Raw genomic sequence first — 22,497 nt, forward strand, 5'->3', positions numbered from 1 at the left:
CTGAGCCCCCCAGGCACCCCAATGTGAAGCTCTTACTCAGAATGACAGACTGCTTTCCTAAACTGCTCGGCCACTTTACACTTTCAGAAGCAAAATACCGAGTTCTTATTCACCATGTCTTTACCATACTTTCATCTCCTTTTTCCAAACCAACAACAAAAAAACCTTTCTTATTTTGAAAGATCAAAAATGGTATTGTGTTAATTTCTTTTTCTATGATAATTTATAAGGCTGAACATCTTTACAAACTTTCACTTTCATCTCACTCTAACCTCTTCCATAAATGTTTTAACCTGAGGAGTCAGACACTGACCTGAAAGCAGATGCTGAAGAGAGGTAGCATTGTGTTTGAGAAAATCCTCATTAAAACTTTCCAAATCTTTGTTGACAAATATTTTCTGCATTTCTTGAGATAGAACTTTACTCACAATGTCTGGAAGATTACTATGATTAGACACTATAAAAACAAAATATTTGGAATTAAAAATTTTTTCATCTGTTCTCTGAAAGTCAGCATTTTTAAAGACATTTACATTTACTATTAAGCTTGATACATTTTACATAGTAAAATATTGCTCCTTTGGAATATAAATATATTCTAGCTTAAAAATGTACTAATTTTTAGCATATCCTTACTAGTATGTTTAATTTATAGATGCACTACAAATATTATCTTTTTTTGCTTTATATTATTGCAAATCTTTTTAATGTCCAACTTAACAGAAGGCTGCTGAACTGTCACATTCGCTTTTACATTAACATTACCTTTTGTATACTTACCAGACTTAGAAAATTTAATTAAACATTCATGTAACCATGGGTGATTACTGTTGATGGCAAAAGCTCGTTTGACAGACTGCAGCATTAACAGAAACTTCCCTGTGTCAGAAAAGAAAATATAAAAGTAACAGCATGAATATTTATGTATGCTGTTTTAGTCACTTTATTTTAGCCTCACTCAAATTCCAGTGACAAAATGTTACCTTTCCTGTAACATTCATAAGCAAAATTCACAGCTGACTTTGGTTATCAAAGACAATTTTTATTTTCTAAAGAAAAGCTTGAAATCATGTAGAATTGAATGCTTCAGGTAAACAATTTGTATGACTGTTCAAACTATTCTCAAAATGGATTTGATCATAATATTCTGATTGCCCTGTAAAGTTTTGGGTAGCAAAGGAAAAAGGGATCAGGAGCCTTTGTGGAAGGCTGAAATGGAACTCTAACGATCTAACTGATAAAGATCACACTGAATATGAATAAGGATTAACAACTGAATTCAAACGATTACCTTTTCTAAAATATATTTCAAATGCTAACAGATGAGTGTCAATGTTATCAGCAACAAGGTTCTTAAGAGGTATAAGGAACTTGATAGCTTCTTCTAATGGATTTTCTATCTATTTTGAAACAGAAAGGAAAATTACTACATTTACAAACAGCTACACAAGTTAAGTTTCCCCCCAAATCTCATATTAGTACATATCTAAAGTAACTTACAGTTCTCTTTATATGATCAAATAAGCAAGAAAACATTTTAAAACTATCATCTGTAAACAAATTCAAAACAGTCAATAATTTCAAAATGAAAATAGCTCTATTTTTTTATTATAAAATCAATATAATCTCATAAAACTCCAAAATGTCCAGAAAATTATTCCACAGGCTTAAGGAGATGGGGCACCAAATACTGATAGCCCTTAATCTTGAAACATTCAAAGTGAGGAGACAAATACAATTGCATTGTGTAAATAGAAAAAAATCACCAGTTTAAAATCCTTATACTAGATTCCACAGTAAATAAACCTGAAAGTTAAATATTTCCCTAAATATGATCCCCAAATAACTATGGACACTTTGAGAAAATCCCAGAGATGAAGTGCTTTATTTTTGTAACTAAAACCTATGAAGATATATAAAATGTTTCCAGATGTAACAGATAATTGGCTGCTCTAACAAATTACCAAAAATTTAGTGTCAATAAAGCAACACAGAGTTATTATCTTGGCAGTTCTGTAGGTCTAAAGTCCAACATGGGTCGTGCCAGTTTCAAAAATCAAGAAGTCAGCAGGACCATGTCCCTTTCGGAGGCTCTAAGGGAGAGTGTGTTTCAATGCCCTTTTTGGCTTCTCAAGGTTGCCCACAATCTCCGTTTGCCGCTCCCTCATTCCCTCTTCAAAACCAGGTAACAGAGAACTGAGTCCTCCTCCGCTACTCCAACCCCCTCTCCTTGAAGACGCACTGTGATTCACCTGGGCTCACCCAGATCATTCAGGCTAACTTCCTTATTTTAAGGCCATCTGCCACATTAATTCCCCATTGCCGTGTAATACAACATATTTACAAATTCCAGGATTTGGAATGTGGCTGGATTTCAAGGACCACTGTGCTGCCCACCACAACTACAATTCTATGTATCATTTGCATTAACCAAAATTTGCATATTATCACTCAAAAATAATTGACTACTATCATAATGACCTTGAAATATTGCAAAACAGCTCTGATCTCCAGATTTAATTAAAACATGTTCATGACCAGAACAGAACCAAATAATGTAAATCCTACAAAGAAACACAGTAAATTCATCTCACCCTTTCTAACTTTTCAGGTATAAGTTCTTCTTTGAGACCACTGGCTTCTTCTTCTTCTTCATCCCTTTTTTTCTTTTGATTTTTTTGTTGACGTTCCCGTTCTGCATGCTTTCTCTCTTCTTCCAGTTTGGCCTTTTTCTGAGCTCTTCTTTGCTTGCTGAGCATTTTCTTCAATTCTTTGGCTGACAGGTTTTCTATAAATATCCAAGTGAACACAAATTCTAAATCAAGGTTTCCATTTACCTCACATTCTTCTGCAATACACAGTACTGCATTAAAGCAATACAGCTTTAAGAGGGGAAAGGGGGAAAAGGCAAGGACACAGAGGTTTTTTAGAAAGTATATTCCCACAGCCCAGCACACACACCAGCACACAGAAGGCAACCAGCAAATACTGTGACTAAATTTAATCAATTAAAAAAATAAATTAATAAAACAAAATTAATCAATTTTGGCCCAGTTCCGCCTTGCACACAATACATGACTTTAGGCATCACTTCATCTTGCTGACCCAATCAGCGTACAGGGGTGTGATGACACTGACCCTCTTGGAATATATCAAGGGTAAGTCAGACATTTACACATACTTGTGATCTGTTCAGAAATTTGCCTCCATGCTACTATCTCTCAAATATCTATAGACACTAACAATTTAGTGAATAAAAAGCTGTACATGTCTTCTCATTGGCACTATTATTTTCAACCAACTAGGCAGCAAAAGTTGTAAGAATATGTGTATTTCCCAAAAGGGCTCAAAGCTATTAAAAAGGAAAGAAAGAAAAAGAACCCAGACATTTCTATTTTTCCCAATTGGCCTTACTGAAGATAAAAATAAAAAATGATTGTGGGGAGCTTGGCTGGCTCAGTTGGTAGAATGTAGTACTCTTGATCTCGGGGTTGTGAGTTTGAGCCCCATGTTGGGTGTAGAGATTACTTAAAAAAAAAAATCTTTAATAATAAAAAAATAAATAAATAAGATTACAAGTCATCCATTAGGACTAGTTATCAGTATCAGCTACAGAATAGGATCCCACTGACTTCTTCCAAGCACCTCCCTCTCCCTATCCACCGTTTTTTTAGCATATAAGTGACCTGATTTCGTCTTCACATCCATTTGACAACATGCTTTTCTATACGTTGTTAATGCTAATGACATTCTGAAATGTAGTTTTCTTTTCAATCCTTTTAACACAAGTTCCTTTCCAGTTACCTGAATTTATTTCTTGTTGTTTGCTCTCATTGGTTAAGGGGTTATCATACAATTTCAAGTATATTTCAATCGCTGATCTGGCAGCCTTGAAATAGAAAGCATGTCTTCTGAGTATATCTTCTAATCTCAAAAGGTCAACATAGGCACGAAGGGTCATCTTTCTCATGCAGTATGTATGGAAGTCAAATTGATCATCGGTTATCTCAAAAAAATGCTTTAAAAAAAAACCCACAAAATTATTCCTTACATATATGTCAACAATGTCTATTTTTAAAAAGAAGATCATAAAAAGCCCAAATACAGTGTAAGCAGTCACAATTCCACTTAGTTGCCCTCTCTACTGGGCAGTTCTTAACACTACAAAGGACATCAAACTCTTCTTTGTATTCAACTGAAGTTTCTGTTATAACAATCCTTGGCCATTCCTTATAAATCATGTTTTGTGATGATACTCAATGTCTGTGTAATAAGTTAGATCAGATTTTTTTAAACTGAAATCAGTATATATTAATTTTTTGCTCTAAGGAAATATTTCTCCTTAGTATTCTCCCAAAATCAACATGACAAAGTTAAACAGAGCTCTGAATGAAGGTCAAATATATATAGGTTCATATTAAATGTTTACAAATCAGACTATTCTACTCAACTGTAAGTTCTTTGAGGGTAAGCCCTGTCATCTCTATCCCCACGGTCTGGCATAGGGCAAAACATTCAATAAGGATAATTTTTGCCAACTCAAGAGAGAAGCTGCTTATCAGGCATGTGTGACCTCTTAATTTCCTACAGCCTCAAATATTTAATCTCCATTAGGAATAAAGAAATGTATACAGCCAATTTCACGAAGTTGTTAAGGAATCAAATTAAGATATTTTCAATTTTATTGGACACAGAGCATTATGATTTTTTCTCATTCAATAAACTCCCACTAATCTACCAACATTCCATTTTAGCAATGGTTCTTAATATGTAGTCTGTGTATAAATGAGCATAACAACATTTTCCCAAGGAGAGAGTTCAAAGCTTTCATTCAATTCTCAAAGGGTCCATGGCCCCAGAAGTTAAAAAGCTAATTCCTTACATGGCAAGAAGACAATTAACATCGCTACTTCAAAACAATGTAAACTTTTATTTTCTTTCCTATGTGCACCTCTACCTCTATCTTCTTTCTTCTCCCCTATTTTAGCTTCTCTAAAAATACAAAGAAAAACGAATGATTCAATACGCAAAACCAGATTAAGCTCTTCTCCTACTTCATCTGCCCTCTGTCTCGGGGGCCAAAGTAACTCACTGTGCAGAAGACACATTAGTAATTGTCCACATTTCATAATTTTAGTTGTGCTGGTGATTAGAAATACTCTACACACAGAATTACTTTAAGTACCTGAGATTTTAAGGGAAGAATTCTAAGATAAAAAGAATAAGAGTACACAGTGTAGAGAGGGAAAAATGAACATTTAACATTAGTTGATAACTTTAGGAATCATGCTTTAACAGGTTATGTTTGAAAACTGCATTCCTCTCATCAATAAGACAAACCAACTCATAAGAATTAACATGAACCTGTTTTTTTTAATCAAAAGGTTACATATTTCATAAATGCTTTTAAAAAAAATCCACAAAATTATCTTCGTGGTTAATGTAAATCAAGTTATTCTAGCACCATAAGATCTTAAAATCCAATACAACTCAGGAAAAATGGCAGTGCCAATAATCAAGGAATACAAAATGAGATGATAACATCTACAAGATTACAGGACTTTATTTTAAAGTTGAGAAACATTTATGTGTAAAAAGGCAGATGCAAGTTTCCGGAGATACTCTAGCAGCTTTAGTAGACACGGTCTGAGTCAAGTCTTAGAGGGAGCCGTAGGGAACCACAACATTTAAGCCGCCTCTTTACCAGTTAACAGCTCACAGGCTGCCTCTCTCCAGTTAGTCTTCCATACATAGGGTAACCAACTTATCCCAGTTCGTCTGGGGCTTTCTTGGTTTTTCCAATGAAAGCCCTGTGTCTTAAGAACCTGCTCTGCTCCAGGCAAACCAGGATGTTGGTCACTCTATAGTAAGCTAACAGTGCTGGACAGCATAAGGCTAGAGTACATTAGGAAAAGTAGGATACTAACAAAATAATTTTGCTTTGGGAAGAAATGCTATATTGCAGAATCCTACTTATAAACAACTAAATAATCTTAGCTTGATTTTCTTTTTAAAAAATTCTTTATTTTGGAATAATTATGGATTCAGAGGAAGTTGCAAAGTTAGCATAGAGATATCCTGTACACTCTTCTCTCAGTGTCCCCCCAGAAGTTATATCCTACGCAACGACAGTATGAGAACAAAATAAAAAAAGTGACATCGGAACAATGTGGGTATATAGTTCCATATGATTTTATCACATGTGTAAATTTTTTTTTTAAGATTTTATTTATTTATTTGACACAGAGAGAGAGAGAGAGAGAGAGAGAGAGATCACAAGGAGGCAGAGAGGCAGGCAGAGAGAGGGGGGAAGCAGGCTCCCCGCTGAGCAGAGAGCCCGATGCGGGGCTCGATCCCAGGACCCTGAGATCATGACCTGAGCTGAAGGCAGAGCCTTAACCCACTGAGCCACCCAGGCGCCCCCACATGTGTAAATTTATGTAAATACGACTACAATCAAGACACAGAACTAGTCCATCACCACAAAGATCTCCCTAACACTACCTTGAGGTGATTTAAGTCTCCAGATTTATAAAACATAAAAATCTACTAGCTGACACAAACAGGTGAAGTTAGTCTCCCCATACTTTAGCTAAACAATAACACAGTATGGTCACCTACCAGCTTCCTGCAGAAACTAGGTACCCAAATTTTAACATACAGCTCAGGCTTTTAACTCAATATTCTCATTATAAACTACTAGTTCTTTTGGGGCCGGGGGAAGGTAATGTTGGTAGGAATTGCTTAACTTGTCAAAATTGGGCTGGAATCAACGTTAAGTCAAGTCAGCGAAGAACTGAGAAATGCTAGTGACAGCTTAAGAGTGTGGTTTCCTTTAAGAATTCCCTACTAGTCCCTCTCTTTTCACCCAGATTCTCCCACTCCATTACTTCTCAGAGTTCCTGGAGGAAACCAACAAAAGCTCACATACAGAAAGGCAACAAAAACCTCTGACTCAAAAAATAATAACCAGACCAAATAGCATAATACGTGACTCTATGCTCTTTATAGAAAATCTTGTCATTATAAAGCAGGCGTCAACTGGATCAGGATTAAGATGCGCTAGAAGATCAAGTTATGAACTGCATATGGCTCTGATCTATTGGAAATCCTAGATCTTATCATGAAGTTTTAGAAATATGTATTACTGCTGTGTTTCAGATATAAAGCAGACTAAAATAATGAGAAACTAATCACCTGGAAAAATAGGAAAAGAAAGGAATTCTTAAAAGAAAATAGTTTAAAGTTATTCTGAACACAAGTTTATATCCAATATTCTGAAGATGGTTGTTTTTGTTTTTAATAAAACTCAAGTTCTAAACAGATTGGGCTGGACTTTATAACTGTTACATATAATCCTAAAATCCTTTGAGGGTGGCAAGATGAAAGCAGAGAAAGTATTACATGGGACCATTCCAGAATTCTAACATTTTAAATCCAATTACTAAAAGCTAACAGCAATATGTGTCATAGCTGAAACTAACCTTGAAGACAGAATTCTTGAATGAATTTTTGAAGGCAAAAGAAAGGCCTAGCCCTTATTTGAACTTCTACTGTATTCATTGAAGGTGAAGGTAAACTGCAACGTTGTATTTCTGAAAGGTGCTCATTTCTTTACAAAAATAGTTAAAATCCAGGCACAAAAGCAATTATGCAGATACTTATAATAAATCTGTAAATTCTGCAATTATTCTTAAATCTTCACAAAACATATCATTAAGAATTATTTTAGATTATGTTAATTTTATTAGAAATGAATTTTAGCATTAATCAGTCAATAAATATTTAATCTCCCTATTTGTACTAAGCATTCACACTTCAACATAGAACCACTAGAAGAGTTAAGTCTTACTTTTACTATAAAAGACTAGCTTACAAGTGTCTACAAATAGTCTTTTTTTTTTTTAAGATATCATTTATTTATTTGAGAGACAGCAAGCATGAGAGAGAGAGAGAACAAGCAGCAGGGCAGAGGCAGAGGGAAAAGCAGGCTCCCTGCACCGTGGTGCAGGGAGCCTAATACAGGACTGGATCCCAGGACCCTGGGATCATGATCTGAGCCAAAGGCAGACCCTTAACTGACTGAGCCACTCAGGCACCGCCCCCGCCCCACTCTTTTTTAAAATCTGTGTCTAATTCTTTCTGTCCTCAAGGACTAACAAATCCAAAATCAAAACAGTAAAGTTTCTAGCAATAATTATGTAACATGAACAGAGGGTGACAATGTCTGTCATATTTTAATCTCTGATAGCCAGTGATTTCCTGTAATCTTTTTTCTTCAAAAATGCTTCCTACCAGCCAAATCATATTTCTTGAACTATATATAGCTGATCTGACCTTATAGAATTTTATTTCATGTTCCTCAGCCAACATCACTATAAATTCAAGGGAGAGAATAATCTAAATGAAACTTAGTAATGAAACTGCTAGTCATCATATTCTAACAATCCTCAATAAATATCACAAAGAAATACGTGGTCATTAATGTTAGGACTGGGGCTGAAGCTGGAGATATGATTATAATGATCCTGAGGATGTGCAAATTTCTTTCTTCTGGGTCACCTCAGAAGTTTCACACGGGAAAACGGCCAAAGTGACTGCCCAGTGCAGACAGCAGGCTCACCTGACTACGCCGCCTGTGGCTTTATACTGCGTCAGCATGGGAGCAGGGGGCTGCCGATTGAGCCCCCAACTGAGGGCTGCTGAGGACTGCCTCAGGCGCGCTTTTGTGGCTCTTTTCCTCCTGTTGTCCATTTGGAAGGAGAGTGCTTCAGAGATGACAAAGAACAGGAAAACAAAATTCACACAAAGGAAAAGAAAAGTCCCCTCGCTAAGGCACATCACACATAATCCTAAAAGCAAGTAATACAATAAGCCTGCAAACCAGCCGCAGACTGCTGTTCACAGAGAACAATATCCTGGGAAGACAAACTGGAGAGAGGCTGACTACAGAGCAGATCCTGACATAAAGGGGAAAGAGGTGGCCATGGGCTTGTGTGTCCTGCTGGGCGAGTGATGAAATCAAACAATGGCCTGATTACGAAATAGAAATTCTGAATGTATGTTAATAATAGCAATAATGGCTTGATAGATCAATCTTTTCCTTCTTCCCACAGACCAAATTATGTAGACACGTCACAATCATAACCAACTGAGGATCAAAAAAGCAGACATCTGTTCACAACTTCTGAATGTCTGAAAGGCTAACCATCCAGATTTCTTTCCACAATGAAGTTTCCAAAGTAGTCAGAACAGGTAGAGGATCCCATGTAGAAATCAACCTGCTTTTCTCGTCACCTTACAGGAGAAAAATAGAGTCAAAATTCTACAACTTACCCTTTCTATTTCGTGGCATTTTTTCAAGGCATCCCCGTACCTCCCCAAACGCTGGTAAGCTGAAATGCATTCAGTTTGAAACCACATACACTGCATTTCATTTAGATTTTCCATGGCAGATGTTCCTTCCTGCAAGGGAAGCATTCACAAATATAGGAAGCAAACAATAAAAGAGATCCTATAAAAACCTCATTTTCTCTTTTACAACGATGGCTACAAGTATTATTATGACAATGAATAGCAATAAACAACTATCTCAAGGTGCTTCCAAATTCTGCTGATTCAAAATCACATGTCTTATTTACCCAGCTCTGTCGGGGTATTCAACACTACCCGGGAAAGGCACCAAACTGGTGAAGCTAAGTTTTGAACACCACAGGGCCGCCTGGTGGCTCAGTTGGTGAAGTGTCTGACTCTTGATAGCGCAGGATTGTGAGCTCAAGCCCCAGGTGGAGGGGGAAGCCTCCTTAATGAATTGATGAACCATTTAAGACAGTAATCCTATGAAGCACTGCCTATCTTCTTCTTTTTAAGCAAACGCTGTTTAACCCTCTCCCTGTTGGCTCAGGGTCACTATCATTGATGTACACCCATTATTGCTGAATCTGTTAGGAATAGTTCTAAGCCTGCTTTCCAGGTTCCCAGTCTCCTCCCTTCATCTTAGGCCATTGGTTGATACTTTCTTCATGTCCATGTGTCTGTTTCCTGTTCCTTGCCAGCTCCTCTCGTTGGCAGTGGGCTGACAAAACCAAATAATGGTATTTGGGAAGAACAGTTGTTAACTTGGGTTCAATGAGAATTCTGAGCAGAGTGTAAGACTTAAAGCACCGACTTTCAATGGAGGGACACTGAAGCTTTGTCACAATTTAGAGGAGTTATTTCAAATATATTTTATGTGACCCACCACGGAAGATGGTAAAGGTATACATACATAAATAACTTCAGCCTTCAGTTCTTTTTCACACTCATTTTTGGGTGACTAGTTCAATTTTCAACATTTTCATTAAAAGTATAAAAACTGGTTATCTCGGGACACCTGGGTGGCTCAGTGGGTTAAGCCTCTGCCTTCGGCTCAGGCCATGATCTCAGGATCCTGGGATCAAGCCCCACATCAGGAACTCTGCTCAGCAGGGAGCATGTGCCCCCCCCACCCCCGCCCGCCTCTCTGCCTACTGTGATCTCTGTCAGTCAAATAAATAAATAAAATCTTAAAAAAAAAAAAAAAAAGCAACAACTGGTTATCTCTCAGTGAATGGAATTATAGGTATATGCTATTTCTTCCTTATGGTTGTATTTATTTTCCATTTTTTGATAATTACATATTTTTCTAAGAAATCTACATTCTTTTTCATTTGAAAATCTTTACTAACTAGAACTGTCCAGCTTGCATCAACAACTCTATACAAAAACTCTAAAAAACAGTGAAAATTCTGCAAGAAGGAAATGTGCCACTTCACTGACTTATTAGCATCAGCTAGAATCACTTATCATCACACATAAAGTGACTTTCGAAGGTTAGCAATCTTCCTCCCCTGGTCCAGTGGGCTGTCTACCACCATTATGGACATGCCTGGCCAAAGAACAAGAGTGGCCAAACAGAAGCAGCTCTCCATCCGACAGGAAAACTTGTTAAGTGTGGATGACCAGATGCAAGTCTGACAAGCCGGTTGGACCACAGATTTCGGGGACTCCTCTCCTCAACCAGCCAGCCCTTCCTGTTCTTCCACATTCTGTGGTGCCTTTTCAGACACATCTTGGCTGACTGTGGCTGGGTGTGCATATGTGCCTGTTGGTTTTTAAAACCACTGGACTTGGGGCGCCTGGGTGGCTCAGTTGGTTAAGCGACTGCCTTCGGCTCAGGTCATGATCCCGGAGTCCTGGGATCGAGACCTGCATGGGCTCCCTGCTTAGTAGGGAGTCTGGTCTCCCTCTGACCTTCCCCTTCTCGAGTTCTCTCTCTCAAATAAATAAGTAAAATCTTAAAAATAATAATAATATCACTGGTCTTACTCAACTTAAGAAGTTTTGTACAGGGGAGCCTGGGTGGCTCAGTCGTTAAGCATCTGCCTCGGCCTGGATCATGATCCCGGAGTCCTGGGATCAAGCCCCGCATCAGGCTCCCTGCTCAGCAGGGAGCCTGCTTCTCCCTCTGCCTGCTGCTCTGCCTGCTTGTGCTCTCTCTCTCTCTGTCAAATAAATAAATAAAACCTAACTTCCTTTAAAAAAAAAAAAAGGTTGTGTATACTCGTTTTACTGGCACTTTCCTTCTTATCCCCGCTCTGGCCTTTCAGGGGGTTGTCTCCTGCACAAACACTGCTGCCTTTACATCTATTCCTGTACCATCTTGCCATCTCCAAAACTGTGCTGCACTGTGAAGGGCATGGAAGAGTCTGAGCTCCAGCACTATGTACTACGTGACCCTTCAGAGTCTCAACCACTTTGTTGCCAAATGCCAGACACATGGTTCAGTGCTACGTGAACATAAACATTATCATGATTTTCCTTATTTTATTTTTCCTTCTCCTTACCTGTTAGCCAGCGTTCTTGCTAATGCTTTCCCCCCGACAATATACCTACCATTTTACATCTGTTGATCCTGCAGCGTATGAATTTCAGAAACATTAGTCACTGCAGTTTCTGCTCCTATTACAATTCTAAAACATGTGTTTTAGTTTTAGTGTCAGAGACCCCCTAAGCTAGAATCCTGGCTCCAAAATGAATGACTAGCTGGGTGATCTCCAGCTGGCCCAGTACCCGATCACTCTAAATATTTTCTTGACTATAACATGGGAGTAATGCTATCAGAGGACTGGTAGGATTAAGTGAGATTATGTATATAAAGTACTTAGCTCAGGGCTTAATAATTGTTAAAGCCACTTTCTATTTCCCCTTACAAATGGTACACAAATTATTTGCATTACTCTAAATATGAGAAAGTGGAATTCAGGAAGGTTCAGATGAAAAAGCCATTTTTATGATGAGTGAGAGACAACAAATGGTCTCTAGGTGGTAGCCTTTCACGAAAATTTAAATGTGTGAGATAAACATACATACATACACACTCACATAGATAAACATATATACATACACACTCACATATATCACACATTTAAATTTTCATGAAAGGCTACTACCTATACACCATTTGTCTCTTACTAATATAACATACATTTCATATATATGATATATATTTGTGTATATATATATCTGTATATATGACAGATTACTTACCAATACCTACGAACACCAGACTTAAATTTATGCTACTTAGATAGTACAAAATGAGATCTTACTATTTCCCTGATTACTAATGAAAGCACCGTTTCTGGCCATTCCACTTTCCACTTCTGTGAACTAACTATTCGCATCCTTTGCCCATGTTTCTCTTGTCTTGTTTTTTGCTTACAAGGTTTAGTGTGTGTGTGTATTTTTGTTTCTTTGACATTCTTTTAAGTAGTTAAGTTTTCACAATAAAAGCTCAAGCTATTCTGTGACTTGTAAATTATAGGAGGTTATGATAAACACCCTGACACAACCCGAATCTGGTTAACATTTAAGGAAGGTGGTACGCTGGGGCTGCAGTAGGAATACCTTAGTATCACAGGGCACAGTGCTAACTTACTTTCATCTAAAATCATTTTACTCACAAACACCAGCACTAAAGCCCTCCAATGTGTATGTCATGTGCACTAGGAGGTAAAAATATTTTATTCACAAGTATTTTCATCAAAAGTTGGAAATTAAACTTGGGAACACAGTCTGCACATTATGCCTCAAAGTCATATTCAATGTGTATTAAGTAACTATTTCTTTGTGGAGTTCTTTATAAATTCTTATTCCATCATATGGATTGGAAATACCTTCTCCAATTCTATGGTCTACCTTCTCACTTTGCTTATAGTTATTTTTGTTATAGGTAAACTTTAATTTTAATATGGTCAAATATATTCACTGTACCTTTTTTTTGAAGATTTTATTTTTTATTTATTTATTTTTATTTGACAGACAGAGATCAAAAATAGGCAGAGAGGCAGGCAGAGAGAGAGGGGGAAGCAAGCTCCCTGCTGAGCAGAGAGCCCAATGTAGGACTCGATCCCAGGACCCTGGGATCATGACCTGAGCCGAAGGCAGAGGCTTTAACTCACTGAGCCACCCAGGTGCCCCAAATATATTCACTTTACTCTTATACTTAAGGTTTTCAGTGCCTTAAGAAATGCTTCCTACCTCAAAGTCTAAAGCTAGATTATAAGGCTTTCTTTAATTAAGTTGCAACTGATTTCTGTACAGCAGAAGAATGTCATTTTATGTCTGTCTATACAAATAACTAATTGTGTCAGCAATGTCTTTTCATCTCTGATTCTGAAAGCACCTTGGCTATATGCCAAGTTTCCAAACACGTGTGCATCTGTTTCTGACCTTACCTGTTCTGTTAGTCTACATATATTTTTAACCATAAACTTACTATTTTTATAACAAGATAGAAAGTCCACATGGTAAAATATATGTAAAGAGGGTGAAGGAGGGAAAGGAAAGGAATAGATGTTAAACCCAACATTTCGGAGAACTTAAATTCTAAAATACCAGAGACTATAGTCCACAAATGTTAGTCCTTTTCTCTCTCTCTCTCTCTTTTTTTTAAAAAGATTTTATTTATTTGACAGAGAGAGATCACAAGCAGGCAGAGAGGCAGGCAGAGAGAGAGAGAGGAGGAAGCAGGCTCCCTGCTTTAGCAGAGAGCCCGATGTGGGGCTCGATCCCAGGACCCCGGGATCATGACCGTAGCTGAAGGCAGAGGCTTTAACCCACTGAGCCACCCAGGTGCCCCTCTCTCTTTTTTTTAAAGATTTATTTCTTTGAAAGAGAGCACACGTGCGTGCACACGCCCAAGGGGGAATAGGGGCAGAGAGAGAGAGAGAGAGAATTTCAAGCAGACTCTGCACTGAGAGTGGAGCCTGATGTGGGGCTTGATCCCGGAGATCATGTTGTAAGGTGAAACCAAGAGTCAAATGCATAACCAACTGAGCCACCCAGGGCACCCCCACAAGTATTAGTTCTACATAGAAAGAACTCTATGAGCAGATCCAAAACAACTGTAAAAGAGAAATTAAAAAGGAGCCACAAATTACTAATGAGACAAAAAAGTTATAAACTGAATACTACACATAAGCACTGAAGTCTGGCATATTGCTTATTTGTGTATAAAGGTACTGTGTTCCTATTACTGTCTTTCAACCATCCGCCACCAGAAGCACATGTGCACACACACTCCGCCACAGAAGAAACCGTACTTAGGACACGACTTAGACGGGACTCATACAAATAGTAACAAAAAATGAATTCTTTTGAACTTTAGTGGCAAACTTCACAAATTATCAGAGAACTGGAGTTTCATTTTACTAATTCAGAAAAGTACACGCTCATGTATGGTATTTCCTACCCTTGTGAACTTGGAGCACATTTCCTCTGCTTCTTTTATCATATTTGCTCGAAGCATGTACTTCGCACATTTGGAGTTGATGAATCTATCGGCTGTGTCCAAAGACTGTGCTTCAGCCATCCACTTTGTAGCTTCTTTGAGATTACCCATGTGCTTTAAGAAACGAAAGTATTAAAGAAACCACAGAATTTATGATTAATACATTATGGGTGAATATAAATAGAAAAAGTCAATAAAGACAAACTAGAAATTTGGTACCATTTCTAACAAATTTATCTAGAACTCTTTGGATAAATTACAATTCGCATTTACTAAGAGATGTATCAAGGGATTACCAAGGATTATATACTGTTTATACCACTATGTAACATAAAACGCCCGAGAATTATTAGAGTGTTAGAAACAGATTATCAGTGTACCCTAGAAGTTATTTTTATATTTTATATAGAAAAAACTCCAAGAGTTCTTAAAGTGTCAAATTCATCAAAAAACACAACTAAGATTTTACCTTGTAAATTTTTGCTTTCATATAGAATAATTCTATTAGAGTGGGAGTACTAGCAATTGCAGCATTAATATAATCCAAAGCCAAAGAATACTGCCCAAGTTTATCAAAGTGCTGTGCCAGGAAATACTGAACCCAGAGCAGTGTTGTTGGAGGTTCCTTCTCTCCATTCTCTGCAATCAGACAAATATAAAATTACTATAGAGAAGGCAAAGTAAAGCAAATCACATACTTTCTCCCTTAATGCATGATGAAATTAATAATTACCACAAAAGTAAGGGTAAAAACACAGAAAAATAACCAATTTCAAAAGAGAAAGGTAGGACTTTATGCCATAAAGTTCAAATAGTAGCAGCCAGGCAGAGAAACAAGATGCTGGTTTCACAGGCTTCTAACACCTACCTCACCCCAAAGAAACCATCCTGGGAAAAGAGGTAAATCGGTCTAACTCTATGAATTTTCTGGCTGAGAATGTAAGGCAGCAGACCAGGAAAAGTCAGGGGAAACAGCTGGGTTAAGAGAAGTCCCTAACTACCCCACACAAACAAGACCTGCTAGGGCTTTGCATTTCCTAGGCCTCAATCCTACATCAGGGGAAGCCAAAGTTGAAGGTATGAAGAGACCTTCCTGACAAGGTGGAATGAACCCGACAATGTGACAAAAGCAGTGACAGTCAGCTGAGTTCTCTCCTGTTCCCCATTCTGAACCTCGAGCTACAGAACAGTAGATAAAGAAATACCAAGCTCTCCAAATGGATTTCAGCAGGGAAGACATACAGGTCTGAAATTAGGTAGAAAGAGGAGAGAGGAGAATTTACCCACACCACAGGAAAAAAAAAAAAGGTTTCCTAGACTAATCAAATGAAAGAACAATGTAAACACAAAAATTAGCATAAATTAAAACAAATAATAAATAAGGGAAAGAGACAAGTATTTATCTTGTTCCTTTTATGTAAACCATATTTCAGGGGAACCAGATATTTGATGAGGGCAAGTTCTTTATAAGAAAAATTCTAATTATTAAATGCAGGGGAAAAAATGATTCGAATGAAATAAGGGACTGAGGCAATGGTCCTCAGGGGCTGCCAAAATCACCAGGTAAGAGGAACTTTTTAACCAGCAGATCAGGCTGACCACGTCTAAACCCAGATCCATCATCACATCACAAAGAGAAAACCAGAATGTCTTCTGGCTCCAGATGTGAGACAAAGTAACACATAAGTATTCACAAGAAACCTGGATTTAATCAAGCCTGTAAATCTAACTACAGGTTTACAGGAAATATGGAGAGCAAAATATATTAAATGATACCAGGAGAAAGCAATCAGCCAAATCCATAACTTGGAACATTCCATAAGACAAATGACCTTTTAACAAATGGTGGGGATTTTTTTGTTTTTAATGGGAGGGGAGGTTACTGCTCAAGATTAAAAGACTATCAGAGACATAACCAAATGTAAAGTGTAGACTTTTTTCGGAGCCAAATAAGTCAATTACACAGAGACATTTTTTGAGGTAACTGGGGAAACTTGCATGCGGACTGAGTGTTCAATATTATGATACAAGCGTTAACTTGTGTGAACTCGCACCCTGGCTACATCTTCTGTGTAAGTGTTTTAAACCATTAGAGATGCGTGCTAAGGTACTGACAGGTAAAACAGGATGTCTGCTTTAAAAATACCCCAGAAGGGGCGCCTGAGTGGCTCAGTAGGTTAAAGCCTCCGCCTTCAGCTCAGGACATGATCTCAGGGTCCTGGGATTGAGCTCCGCATAGGCCTCTCTGCTCAGTGGGGAGCCTGCTTCCCTCTCTCTCTCTCTCTCTCTGTCAGCCTCTTTGCCTGCTTGTGATCTCTGTCAAATAAATAAGTAAAATCTTTAAAATAAAATAAAATAAAAATAAAAATACCCCAGAAAAGAGACACGATAACTTCAGACAGGACTGGCAAAATGTTGGCCACTGAGGCGGGGTGATGGGGACACAAGGGTTCATTCTCCCATCTACTTCTGTGTTGTTATTTCATTATGAAGTTTGTTTTAAACTAACAAAAACAAAAGGGCAATAACATGTAAAAGACACAGGAAGAACTCAGACTGAAGTTAGCATCTGCATGACTTGAAAGCATTCTAGAATGTTTTTTTTTTTTTTTTTTTTTTTTTTTTTTTTTTTTTTTTTAAGATTTTATTTATTTCTTTGACAGAGACAGATCAGAAGTAGGCAGAGAGGAAGGTAGAGAGAGGAGGAAGCAGGCTCCCTGCTGAGCAGAGATCCTGATGTGGGACTCGAACCCAGGACCCTGAGATCATGACCTGAGCTGAAGGCAGAGGCTTTAACCCACTGAGCCACCCAGGCGCCCCGTCTAGAATGTTTTTTAAACTAAGATGGCTTAATTTAAATCTGTCCTGATAGGGCGCCTGGGTGGCTCAGTGGGTTAAAGCCTCTGCCTTCGGCTCAGGTCATGATCCCAGGGTCCTGGGATGGAGCCCCACGTCGGGCTCTCTGCTCCGCAGGGAGCCTGCTTCCTCCTCTCTCTCTGCCTTCCTCTCTGCCTAGTTTCTCTCTATCAAATAAATAAAATATAAATAAATAAATAAATAAATCTGTCCTGATAAAGAGAGAAACAAAAGACTAAATCATACAGAATTTAAAGTAAAAAAAGAGTAGAAAGAACAGAGAAGTAGGAATTTGGGAAAAATAGGTTTCAATATAAACTAACTGTCCGATCTTAGCAAGCCACTCACCTCTTAAGTCTGTTTACCCATGTTAAAACACAGTTAACTCCCATCTCACAAGATTATGGAAAATTTAAATTAAGTAAGACTGAAAGTGCTCTTCTAATTTCCTTCACAAATTCAAAAACTATTTAGTAAATAGGTATCAGGTAGCACATACATAAAATACAGGCTAGTTTTACTCTAAGTGATTAAAAATGGATTGAAGTAAGTAATCAAATTCCAATTCAATCTAATTTAAACTTACCATAAGGGCTAAAAAAGTCACACGTTTTAAGAGAGGTTTCATAATTCGTAACAAGCTCCTGGATTATAGAAATCTGTTAAAGAAACATAGTTTTAAAATTTAAAAATATTTTATTAATGGTATTCATATTTACTGTGGAGTACATTAGATTTGGAAACAATGTAGAGGTTATTTCAGGACTACATAATAACTAAACTACCAGGATGTCTGCTCCCCCTGCTTCCTCACTGTGTGAGGGGAAAGCAAGAAAAACACAGAAAATATACTGTTCTCTCTTTATTAATAGTCAGAAAATATACTGTTCTCTTTATTAATAGAAAAACAGAATCTCATTAACTTGTCACCTCAATAAGTAGGTTTGAGTTTTTAAAGGACAAATTATCAATAATTACCACAAAACCTTTTTTTTGGCTAATAGTTTATCTACCTTTTGCTTCTCACTGTTAGAGCGGGTAGTTGTAAACAATTATATACTCAGATTTTCTAAAGCTACTCATAACAAAAAAGACAAATGAAATGATCCAAATGACACAGTGATTCAATGGAAAAGGTTAAGTAAACTCCAAACTAGATATTTACACTCCCTTTACTTTCAGTGATCATTCTGATAAACAGATTTGCGTCTCAATGTCCCCCTCAAGTAGGACTGAAATACAATAAGCCGCGCCAGCTAACAAAAAGTGACATGAATTAGAAGCCCAAGAGGAAAAAAACAGCTTGTATATATAATTGGTTTTAAATGCCTATTGATGTTAACTGTTCAGAATGAGTTGGGAAATAGAACTACCTTATTTGTGAATTTCAAAAGGGTAAGGCTTTAGGACTCCTGGTTAAGTGGCTGTCTTGGGCTCAGGTCCTGATCTCAGAGTCCCTGGATTAAGTCCCGTGTCCAGCTCCCGCGCTGAGCAGAAGTCTGCTTCTCCCTCTGACCCTCTGCCCTCTTGAGCTCTGTCTCATTCACTCTCTCTCAAATAAATAAAATCTTTTTTCATTAAAAAAACAAAACAAACAAACAAACAAAAAAACAAAGACGGGCGCCTGAGTGACTCAGATCATGATCCCAGGGTCCTGGGATTGACCCCATGTTGGGCTCCTTCTTCAGCGGGGACCCTGCTTCTCCCCTGCCTGCTGCTTCCTCTGCTTGTGCTTGCTCTCTTTCTCTCTCTCTTGCTTGCTCTGTGCCAAAAAATAAATAAAATCTTTTAAAAGAATAAAAATTTAAAAAATTAAAAAATAAAGAGTAGGGGTGCTTGGGTGGCTCAGTCGTTAAACGTCTGCCTTTTGCTCAAGTCACGATGCCAGGGTCCTGGAATCAAGCCCCACATTAGGCTCCTTGCTCAGTGGGAAGCCTGCTTTTCCCTCTCCCACTCCCCCTGCTTGTATTCCCTCTCTCTCTTTTCTGTCAAATAAATAAGAATCTTTAAAAAAAAAAAAAAAGAGTAAAGATTTAAAAGTGAAGGAAATCCATTAAAACTTTTAATAGTATCGACCAACATGGTATTATTTTAATAGTGATAATTTTTTTAATTATTTTTTTATTTTTTCAGCATAACAGTATTCATTATTTTTGCACCACAACCAGTGCTCCATGCAATCCGTGCCCTCTACCATACCCACCACCTGGTGCCCCCAACCTCCCACCCCCCACCCCTTCAAAATTCTCAGATCGTTTTTCAGAGTCCATAGTCTCTCATGGTTCACCTCCCCTTCCAATTTCCCTCAACTCCCTTCTCCTCTCCATCTCCCCTTGTCCTCCATGCTATTTGTTATGCTCCACAAATAAGTGAAACCATATGATAATTGACTCTCTCTGCTTGACTTATTTCACTCAGCATCATCTCTTCCAGTCCCGTCCATGTTGCTACAAAACTTGGGTATTCATCCTTTCTTTTTTCTTTTTCTTTTTTTTTTTACAGCTTTATAAACATATATTTTTATCCCCGGGGGTATAGGTCTGCGAATCGCCAGGTTTACACACTTCATAGCACTCACCATAGCACATACCCTCCCCAATATCCATAACCCCACCCCCCTCTCCCAACCCCCTCCCCCATCAACCCTCAGTTTGTTTTGTGAATTAAGAGTCACTTAGGTTTGTCTCCCTCCCAATCCCATCTTGTTTCATTTACTCTTCTCCTACCCCCTCAACCCAATAGTGATAATTTTTAAAGTTTCCTGTTTTAAAACATGGGATGCCACTAATAATACCAGACAAAAAGAACACAGCAGACAGGAACAACAATAAGAAGCCAGTAACCGTTACAAGTGCTTTACATGTATTAAAATAATAATTATACTGATGATAGTCAACCCCCTACATGGCACTGTTTTAGGTACTTTACTTGTATTAACTCACTTATCTTCAAAAGAACCCTATGAGGTGTGCACTATTACTAACTTGATCTGACAGGTGAAAGGAAAATAAAAATAAGCTGAAACTATACCATGGTGAAGCATAGAGTTGTTTAACCCAAGGAACAAGGCTCCAGAAAGTAGTTTCTAACTACTTGGTGTATCAATGAGTGGATGAGACACGGCACATTTAGTACTAATGGACAATTCTCCTGGATTCACAGGGATACATTAAGACTAGAGACTAAGAGCAGGACAGGAAACTTTCCCTGATCAGGTTTAGTGCACAAAACACCAAGTGGTTCCCATTAAAACAGCCAGAGCATGGAAAATGGAAAATGATCTCTGTTCTGCAAATAATATGACCTTACTTATAAAACCCCTAATAATTTCTGGGGTACCTGGGTGGCTCAGTCAGTTAAGTGTCCAACTCTTGGTCTCTGCTCAGGTCAAAACCTCAGGGTCCTGGGATCAAGGCACAGAGTCCTGAGTGTGAAACCTACTTAAGAGTCTCCTTCTCTCTCTCTCTCTCTCTCTCTCTGCCCCTCCCCTACCTCAAAAAAACCCAACCAAAGCAAAAAACCCTAAGAATTCCAAAAACAACAAAACTATTAAAACCAAAAAAATGAATTCAGCAAAGTAAAGGGATACAAAATCAACACACAAAAACTAGTTGTATTTCTATATGGAACAATGAACAACCTAAAAAAAAAAAAAAACTACAAAAATGATTCAATTCACAATAGCATCAAAAAGAATAAAATACTTAGGAATTCAACCAAGGAAGTGAAAGACTTGTATAATGAAAACTACAAACTATGACTGAAAGAAGTCACAAATAAATGGAAACGCATCACATGTTCATGGACTGGAACATTTAATATTATTAAAATGTCAATTCTTGTCAACTATACTTCAGTAAACACATTTTCTAATGTTAATACTACTCAAAGAGATGTACAGATTCAATGTGATCACTATCAAAATTCCAATAAGGTTTCTTGTGTGTGTGTTTTTTGTTTTGTTTTGTTTTTTGGGGTTTTGTTTTGTTTTTTTTCAGAAATAGAAAAGCACATCCTTAAATTCACATGGACCCTCAAGGGTCCAAAATAGCCAGAATAATTTGTAAAAGAACAAAACTAGAGGACTCATGCCCCAGATCTCAAAACCTACTACAGTAAGTTATAGTACAATAATCAAAACAGTGTGATAATGGCATAAAGACTGACATTGGGATTACTGGGGTATAACAAAGAGCCCAGAAATAAACCCTCACATATATGGTCAGATGATTTTTGACATAGGTGCCACTCAATGGGGAATGGACAGTTTTTTCCCAGATGGTGCTGGGAAAACTGGATATCCATATGCAACAGAGGGAAGCTGGACTCTTACATAATACCACATATAAAAATTAACTCAAAATGGATCAAGAACCTAAAGGAAGGACCTAAAACAATAACACTCTTAGAGAAAACATAGGACAGAAGCTTGATGACATTGGATACAATGATTTCTTAAGAGACAACACCAAGGGCATGTTACAAAAGAAATAAAAGACAAATTGGACTTAATGAAAATTTAAAATTTTGTGCATCAAAAGGCATTATACAGAGTAAAAAAGAAAAGAAACCCACAGAATGGGAGAAAATATGTGCAAGTTAGATAAGGGACTAATATCCAGAATATACAGAGAACTCCTAAAACCCAGGAACAAAGACACAGCAGACTTCAAAAATGGGCAACTGTACTTGAATAGAATTTCTCCAAAGAAGAGGTAAGAATGGCCAATCAGCATGTGAAAAGATGTCCCCCACCACTAATCATCATGAAAATGCAAACCAAAACTAAAAGGAGATACCACCTCACACGGAGGAAAATGGCTACTATC

General features: G+C 37.7%; 1 protein-coding gene across 4 annotated transcripts in view; it reads right to left on the reverse strand.

Annotated features, from left to right (window-relative positions):
* NAA16 (N-alpha-acetyltransferase 16, NatA auxiliary subunit) overlaps window positions 1–22,497 on the reverse strand; it is a 67,472-nt gene that overhangs the window by 6,043 nt on the left and 38,932 nt on the right. For 3 of the 4 annotated variants that reach the window (XM_047720044.1, XM_047720045.1, XM_047720046.1), the window contains 9 exons: window positions 18,255–18,327; window positions 15,282–15,451; window positions 14,774–14,926; window positions 9,337–9,465; window positions 3,805–4,018; window positions 2,595–2,788; window positions 1,292–1,400; window positions 781–879; window positions 314–457 (listed from right to left, as the gene is read on the reverse strand). In XM_047720044.1, coding sequence (XP_047576000.1) covers window positions 314–457; window positions 781–879; window positions 1,292–1,400; window positions 2,595–2,788; window positions 3,805–4,018; window positions 9,337–9,465; window positions 14,774–14,926; window positions 15,282–15,451; window positions 18,255–18,327 — 1,285 coding nt within the window. Of the gene's footprint in view, window positions 1–313; window positions 458–780; window positions 880–1,291; window positions 1,401–2,594; window positions 2,789–3,804; window positions 4,019–9,336; window positions 9,466–14,773; window positions 14,927–15,281; window positions 15,452–18,254; window positions 18,328–22,497 lie in introns of those variants that run through there. The other variant, XM_047720047.1, reaches the window with a different exon arrangement.

Source organism: Lutra lutra, chromosome 3 (assembly GCF_902655055.1).
Source record: "Lutra lutra chromosome 3, mLutLut1.2, whole genome shotgun sequence".
Taxonomy (NCBI): Eukaryota; Metazoa; Chordata; class Mammalia; order Carnivora; family Mustelidae; genus Lutra; species Lutra lutra.